General features: G+C 27.1%; 1 protein-coding gene across 1 annotated transcript; it reads left to right on the plus strand.

Moving 5' to 3' along the window:
• Nucleotides 1-6,492: 6,492 nt before the first annotated feature.
• Nucleotides 6,493-8,187, plus strand: LOC143922087 (uncharacterized). The gene is made up of 3 exons (XM_077445354.1): nucleotides 6,493-6,733; nucleotides 6,779-7,000; nucleotides 8,174-8,187. Exons 1-3 carry the CDS (start codon nucleotides 6,493-6,495, stop codon nucleotides 8,185-8,187), a joined length of 477 nt encoding a protein of 158 aa, XP_077301480.1.
• The last annotated feature ends 585 nt before the right edge of the window (nucleotides 8,188-8,772 follow it).

The following is an 8,772-nucleotide window of genomic DNA, read 5'->3' on the forward strand; positions in this document are numbered from 1 at the left end:
TATAAAGCCCACCGGAATTGTCCAAATTCGATAGATGGAACTCCACACTTAAAGAATTAGTCGTCTTTCAGTTGTTTTCCTAGGTTTCACAAAGTAGGGTGTGGAATAAATTGAAACCAATGCTTTGGCGTTCTTAATTGAGAAAAAATTGTTTAAAATTCGGATTCTATTGGCAAAAAACGCTTTTTATTTATTATAAGTTAATAAATGCCTAAAGTTAAAGATAGATGGGGAAATTCTTTGTTTTTTATCTATAATTGTTTTTCTTTAGTTTAAATGAGAAAGAGGAAAATCGCTTGGTTTGTCAGATAAACGGACTTTATAACGTTCTGTATGTTCTAACCCCCCAATAATTTACAAAAGTAACCTAACTTGTGCTAAACAATTAATTGAATTCATAAAAACTTCGCCCTTTTATCAAAAGATACGGCGCAGCGCTATCTTTCTTTTGTAGATCCCTTTATTATAAATACAAGACTTAAATACTCTTTCAATTCAATTTAATTTTACTTTATATTGATTTAATGTTCAAATTATTATGAAAAGTATAGAAAAGACTTAAAAGTTCCTAGCGAATCAAAGTATGAATTTAATTAAGATAGTACAAAGGAGACCTGGGAGTGTTTTTTGATTACTGGAGACAATTTTATGATGAAATATCTAAACGTGAATCCGTATCACAAAAAAAAATGGTCGGATTTATTTAAGCTGTAGTTGTTAATACTTGTTAGTTTTCTTCGTGTGCTTCTCTGTAACCCGGTCGGGGAACCGCATTGCTGCGTAAACCCCCCACGGCCCTTATGCCAGCTTAATCCCTCTGCCGACAGTCGGCTAGCCTTAGGACTAAGTGTCCCATTGACCTTAAGCTGGCGTTATAATTAGAGACAGTACCATACTGTCTGGGCTCTCTACAGACCCCTGAATCCGTATCACAACAAAGACCTCTTGCCTGCCAGGATAAAATCCGTCCCTCACTAATATGTAATTATACGATGGTAAACAAACATACGTACACCCCAAATTATTCTAAATTACTTAAAAGTTAGCCCTTTTTTAAGTTAGCGCTTAAACTCATCTGTTTTCTTGATTACTTGTTCTTGCACATTTCCGTGTTTCTAATAATTAATTCACCAAGTGCCTGTGATTATCATTCCTCGTTCTTCAACTTCAATTTCTTAGTCATCCTCTTCAACAATTTTTCGCTCTCGTGGTAAGCACACAGCAGTCTTATTAAGACCTAAGTAAGACAGTATGGTACTGTCTCTAAATATAACGCCAGCTCAAGGTCAATGGGACACTTAGTCCTAAGGCTCGCCGACTGTCGGCAAAGGGATAGAAATGCTATAGGGGCCTCCCAGAGTTTTGTGGGCAACTTCTTTTTTTGCTGTAAGGCAACCACTTTTCATTAAATTCGATTTTTTTTTTATTTTTTTTATTAAGACCTAAGAGTGTTTTTTTAAAAAAAAACAATAAAACAAACACTGATTTATTTTTTAATTAAACCCCTACCAGACCATCCCTTTTGGTATTATTTTCATTTTGGGGTTTAACTCTATATTTTTATTTTTATAAAGTAAAATTCTAATTATTAGCCAACCCGCTTTAAACGCCTCATTACTATCTTAGAGCTGTCTTCTATCGTTTCAATATTCATTTTAATTTATGATTGTGTAATTCATATTCTAACTTCAATTAAACAAGTCTAATATTATTTTTCAAATCTATTTCTTAATAAATAAATCCTTTTAGTTTCTTACCCCAATGCTACTTTATAACTTCAACTCAGTTGCTTTGTCAGAAAAGGGGGTCCCTCTGCCAATTTTAGCAGATGAAGTTCCTCTTTTATGTATTGATAATATCACCTGCTCATTTTTCACTGTTAACACCACTGAGGAATACAAGCTCAAAAATGGCAAAATATTTTTTACTAACCATCGAATAATTTTCGTTCCAGTGATTAAAATTAGTTTTGCGTCCTTTTTAATACCATTAAAAAGAGTTTTGTATTCTTCTAAGAACGTAGTAAAATTTATGTGTGAAGATAACACTTTGGGAATGATTAAAATTAAAGGGAATTCCTGTAATATTGACATTTTTGATTGTTTAATTAAACAGCAATTATCCAAAACCATAGTTGATATTATTGAGGATAAAAGTGACGAAAACCTCCCACTCTATTCTGATTTAGAAGATTACTAAATACCAAAACATTAGAAACAATGTATAACCAGTTTCATTATTATTGATTTTTAGAAAAAAACTAATTTGTCAATATTACAAGTTTAAGACAAGCATTGGTATTTTTATCTCACTTTTATTAAATATTGTTGTTTTATTATGTATATTAATTTATACTATTATATTTTGTGACATCTAATTAATACTTTTATATTAATTTAAATATAACTTTACCCGCTGCTAGATTTAATTTTAATTATAACATCAGAAATAGGTGTAATAAATAATGAATAAATTTTTTTATTTTAATTTAAATATAACTTTACCCGCTGCTAGATTTAATTTTAATTATAACATCAGAAAAAAGTTGAACTAATATAAATAATTAAGACTTTTGTTTTAATTTAAATATAAATTTGACCGCTACTAAATAACTTTCTAAAAAATAAATTAAAAATGGGTTAATTAATATTTTTAAAATTAAATTAAATATAAATTTACACCGCCAGATTTAATTATAATTATAACAACAGCAATGAGTTTAATTAATATAAATAATTTACTGATTTTATATTATTTTACACGTTATTAAATAAAATTTTATTTATGAAATCAGAAATATGTTTATGAATTATAAATAATTTAATCCACCTGTGTTTTGCTCAGAAAGCATTTTAATATATTGATTTTCTTTAAATTCTGGTTTAAAAAATGGGGAAAAGGCACCCCAAGCCCCTTTATTCTCATCACAGATATTAAAAATAAGAGAAAATGTAATTTTTTTAGAATAATCAACTTTTTCAAATATTTTATAATTTAAAAGAGATTCTATTGCTAATGTATTCAAATGTGAAATATCACAAAGAATTGTACATATTTTGTCATATAAAACATCCTTTTTTAGGAATCCACATAGCTTTGGTAACATTTCTAAAATTTTAGAATTTGATTGGTCATTTCCAATAAGTAAAGCCACATGAATTTGATCTAAAGTTTCAAGTTGTAATTCTTCAGAATTGTGAATTGATTTATCTTTTTCTAATCTCACCAATTCATTAAGCCCTTCTCGGAGTGCGTACACACTCGGGTTACAAATAGAATTGAAAGTTTTTTCATTCATTTTTTCAAGCGGCATAACTGCAGAAGTGTCTATTTTACGCATTTCAGCTTTGTGCTCTTTAATTTTGTGTTGAATTTCTGCAAGTAAATTCTCTTCTTCTATAATTTTTTCATTTTTTGGTGACTTTACTGGCACAAGCATTTTTGGGCCACCAAAAAAATAAAAAAAATAAAGAGATTTTTTTTATTAAAAAACAACTGTAATAAACATATAAATATTTGTGAATCACAAAAACAAATACGAATTATTTTAGTTTAAGATAATAAAACAGTGTGTATTTATTAAATAGTATTGGCTTAAATAATTAAAATACAGCCATTTTTGCTCAATAATTTCATAACTTTAATACCCCATGGAAGCAAGTGTACGACTTCAAAATGAACTTAAAAATTTTCTAAAAAATAAGCCATATGGTTTCTATGCAAAGGCGAATCCAAAAGATATTTTCCATTGGAAATGTCAATTCTACCATAAAGGATTCTTCTACCCCTTAACGATTACATTTACACCAAGTTACCCCATAAAACCTCCAAATATACGTTTTGAGCAAAAAATGTATCATCCAAATATATACAGTGATAATACTGTATGTCTTGACATTATTTCAAACAAATGGTCTCCTTCTTTAACAATAAAAGACATACTTAATGCATTAAAGCAACTATTAGACTTTCCTAATCCACTTAGTCCGGCTAATTCGAAAGCCGGAATACTTTTACATCAAATTTAAAAAAGCTATAATGAAATTTTCAAACCACAGCAAATAAATTTCACAAGAAATACCAATTGGCCGTTTTTATAATAATAGAAATCGACAGGCTATATTTTTAACTTTAATTATAAAAAAATTATAATAAAAGAGTTTATTAAAAAGCGCTAGTTGACATATTGGTTAAAGTAAGAGTTTAGGGTAGAGGTGAGTATTTGTTTTAATATATTATATTTATCTAACTGTTAATAAATTTAACAAATAAATAAAACAGAATATTTAACTTTTAATATGAAAAATACGTTTTTTAAAAGAACAACTTAATTCTGAGTATGTAAGTTCGATACTATTAATTAATTTAGAGCACAATAATGAAACTAGCAAAAATAAATTTAGAATATATCATGTCGATAACATTAGTTAAGTTAGAGCACAACAATGAAACTAGCAAAAAGAAATTTAGAATCTATCATGGCCATAACATTAATTAATTTAGAAGATAATAGCCCAGGGGTATTAATTGAGAAAACCACGGCTCAAACCAATTTTTGTGTAATTAAAATGTTTTTTTGGTGTGCTGCCAAAAAATTGTTTTTAGTAAATTTTCAATTCACAAAAGATGTAGTTTTGTGTTTAACTTAAAGCCTGTGAAAACAAAGTGCTGAGATAAAATGATTTATTACATTTATAACTCTATAGTTGAGGCACAAATAATAGCCATGATAACTAATTATCGAATGCATTACTTTTTTAATTGTTAATTTTTCATTATTTTTTAACATACAATAGGTAAAAATAGAAAATTAAGATATTTATATTGTAATTATACTAACACATATTTGAAAAAACCAATGTATATTCATGTTTTACATTATTGTATTGGTAGATTTTTTACATTTTTTGATAATACAAAGGAACAATAGCACTGTGTAAATAATTACTTTCGATTATTGCCAATACTCCCAAAACACTTTAGCAAGAACATTAATTCTATCTATAAACTACAAGCCACATGCCTTTGACATATATTTTGTTTATTATAAAACAAACAAATCGTTAATCTTTTGTAATTATTCGTAAAAATGTTTAAGTGAGATGTCAACTTTAAAAATTTTATACTATAAAGGAGAAATTATATAAATCTAATCGATTATTATTAATGCATTGTTTATGTTAAATTATATTTTATATTAGTAAAGTACATAAATCATTCATCAAATAATAAAAAAAATTTATTTACAAATCAAACAATAGTTTATTTTAATTTTAATTTTAGAAAAAAACAACTTTGTTTTAATTTATAGAAAAACAGCAAAAAGTATCTACAAGAAAGACACAATCATGGCGAATTATTAGGAACTAAATTTTGATCATTAGTTTAGCAATTCAAAATTATTAAAAATGAGAAAGTCTAATAATTTTTAAAAAAGTAAAAACATGGGGTTTAAAGAGCATAAAATGGATTAATTTATTGGTTGCGTACATTTGACTTTCGTTAATGAGTTTCCAAGGGGGTTAACTCTTTGTTACTCCTTTTTCGTTTATGAGATGAACTCACAAAAATATTTTTGAAAACTACTGATTTATACATATAATTCATTATAAATATTAATTGTTTTTTATATGCCTTTGTATTAAAAAATCCATCATAAAAAGTATAAAACAACCAAAATGATCTTGTAAATCTATTTCTTAGGTAAGTGAAATTTTTTGTTGTGAGTTTAGACGATTAATTAAATCTCGAACCCAATCATTTAAATTCGAGATTTAATCAAAATTGACAGGCGCCTGTAACAATTTATAATAAATCTTGTTAAAATTGGCTTTAAATGTCTAAAAATAATATTTTATGTTTTATTTTTAAATTTAAAAGTTTCTTTAATTAAAAAATTATATCATCAACTAAATATATTGTTTGGATAAAATAGAGGATTAAAATTTTATAAAAAGAAATTAGGAAAATACCAATACAGTTGTTTATGTTAAAGTTACCCCGATGTCATAAAATTCTATTTACAAATATATTTAATTTGAAATTTCATTTATTTTTTTATCATTTATAAATTGTTTCAGAAAATTACCCCATAAGATGTTTGGAATTTGCCTACTTAACTTCGCGCGACTTTGTTACATAAATGCTGAATTTAACTTAATTGAAGACTCAGAAATAGTAGAAAGTTTCCCAGAAGTAAATAATGAGCATCAAGTAGAAATTTTTAAGGAATATAAAAAATTAATAGATTCAGAGAAAACAAAACTAAATGTTTTTCATGAATCTTTAATTGATCCCGTTGCTATTGAAAAATTCAACCCTGCTCTTGATTCTGATGCTAGTTTTGTAAAGCTTGCGATTGATGTTGGTGGAAGCTCTTTAAAAATTTCTACTATTCAAATTAATTATACAGATTCTAATCCCAACCCAAAATTTGTAATTTTAAAACAAAATAATTACCATTATAATAACGGTGATGAAAAAAAAGAAGACATGGCTAAAATGAAATGGTTTGAATGGGTAACAAAAAAAGCTATTCTTTATTTAAAAGATAATACAGAAGGGTTGGAATCAGAGGAACCAATTTCTGCAGCTTTAACATTTTCTTATCCATTAAAACAAAAAACGTTAGGCTCTGCTACAGTTGCATCATGTGAAAAGGCATTTGCTTTTAATACAACAGATCTTGTAGGTTCAAATGTTGTCGACGATCTTAATAAAGAATTTGAGAAGAGTAAGATCAACATAAAGATTAATTGTGTTCTTAATGATGTTATAGCTACTTATGTATCAGGAATTGCTAGAGGGGTTAAAAATCCAATTGCCTTAATTGTTGGAACGGGTACTAATTCAGGGTTTTCTATTGAAACTGATCACGGTTATGAAATCATTGATTCTAATATGGCAAAATTTAAGATATCTGATGAATTGTTGGATAATACGTCAAAGGAATTGATTAAAAAAGATAGCAATCTTTTCCCATTGGAGATCACGGTTGCAGGTATGAAAATGCTAGAAATTTTAAATTTGGAAATTGAAAAAATCTTGAAAAAAAATCTAAATTGTGAATATGTCCCCTTAACATGGACTATTTTTAATGAGAAACTTGAGGAATCTTATTTAAAACTTTACAAACCGAAAAAATTCCCCAACAAAAAAATGAAATATACATTAGAGAATGTAATTAATAATTTAATTTTAAGAACAATTTATCAACTCAAAAGGCGTGCCTACAAACTGTTGGCGCCAATTTTACTTGCTTCTTGGAAAGGGGATAAGTTAATTATAATTGCCAATGGAACGGTTATTAATTCCAGAGTTGATTATGACATGTTAGGGCAGGAAATTACATCATTTATTGAAAAAAACGAATCTTTATTTACGGCAGGAAATAATCAAATTGAAATAATTACGGATAATGAAGCATCATTGACAGGTGCTGCATTTATATCTCTTTTTGTGAGTTTTAAGCCTCAAAAATAAATTTTTGAAAGTTAAATTTAAGATCTTAAACACACCTCAACTTCATATAGATTTTAAATATAAATTTTCCATTATTATTTGTGCAGGATTTCTTTATAGCGGTATAATAATATATTTTCCATATAAAAATTATTTATTTATTGTACCATTAAGTTACAACGTTTTATTTATTGATTGCATCTTTATTTTAAGTACTTGCATATTATTTGTTACCTTACTTTACTTTACTTGTATTTTGTTGATTCCGTTAATTTACTTTACTTGTATTTTGTAGATTCCGTTAATTTACTTTATTTGTATTTTGTTGATTCCATTAATTTACACCACTTTAATATTAATTGTACCCCTTGTGTTATCCTCTATTAATATAATCCTTTAATACCCTCAATGATTTAATACTTATTAAATGAAGAGGGTAGGCCATCTTTGATGGCACATGGCAGTACCATTAATTTATAGAGAGTTTTTTATGTCGCAATGTGGAGTTAATTAGTTCGTATGGCACAAAACAACACAAAAGTTGCAAAAGATAAAAAAAATTGCTGTGATATTAGTAATCTCACCCACCAGACAAGAATTTCACGTGTTTGTTAAATTATCTAAAACTTTTCAATATTTAAATAACATATGTTGTAATCGAAACTGTTAATTTAGTTGATGTAGTAAATATCATGCATTTTTTATTTTTCAGATGGCCTGTGGTAAAGAAATATATAGAATGGATTTTAAAACACTAAAAAAAGGGTATTTATTAAAAGTAGTACAAATGCAGCAAAAATCAGGTCTCCCCTACAACTCTACACAGCCTTATAGCTATTAATACCTCTTGTCGAAAGTTGACTCGCCTTAGAACTAAATGTTCCATTGACCTTAACTAGGAGTTTAATTAGAGACAGTACCTCACTGTCTTAGACTTTAAAACGCTAAAAGGCAGCTTTTAATATTTTTTTTCTATATTTGTTTAATCGGCCAAGATTAATCCCCAAATGTCATTAATATTTTAAGTAGTAACAAAGATAAACAATTTTACATATTCTTTTCGCCTTTAATATATATTTCACTACTTTAAAATTCATTACGACTCATCAAAAAGGTAAAACCCCAAGATTTTTTTTAATTTTATTACCTTCGAACCCAGTTAAGGCTTTTTTATGCCTATTTAAGCCAATAATAATTAATAAATACACTTTTTATGTCTATCTTTGCCTTTAAATAATTAAGCAAAACACAGTCTGATAATAATTTGTGCTTAAGTAGTAATAAATAACTCTTAATGTCTAATAGGTCTTG

This window comes from Arctopsyche grandis, unplaced genomic scaffold, assembly GCF_051622035.1.
Source record: "Arctopsyche grandis isolate Sample6627 unplaced genomic scaffold, ASM5162203v2 HiC_scaffold_350, whole genome shotgun sequence".
NCBI lineage: Eukaryota > Metazoa > Arthropoda > Insecta > Trichoptera > Hydropsychidae > Arctopsyche > Arctopsyche grandis.

Excerpts from the sequence above, each read along its gene's own strand:
- LOC143922087 (XM_077445354.1), top strand. The coding sequence starts at position 6,493 with ATGGCTAAAATGAAATGGTTTGAATGGGTAACAAAAAAAGCTATTCTT. Across the intron at positions 6,734-6,778 it reads TAATAAAGAATTTGAGAAGA|CTACTTATGTATCAGGAATT; the intron begins GTAAGATCAACA and ends ATGATGTTATAG.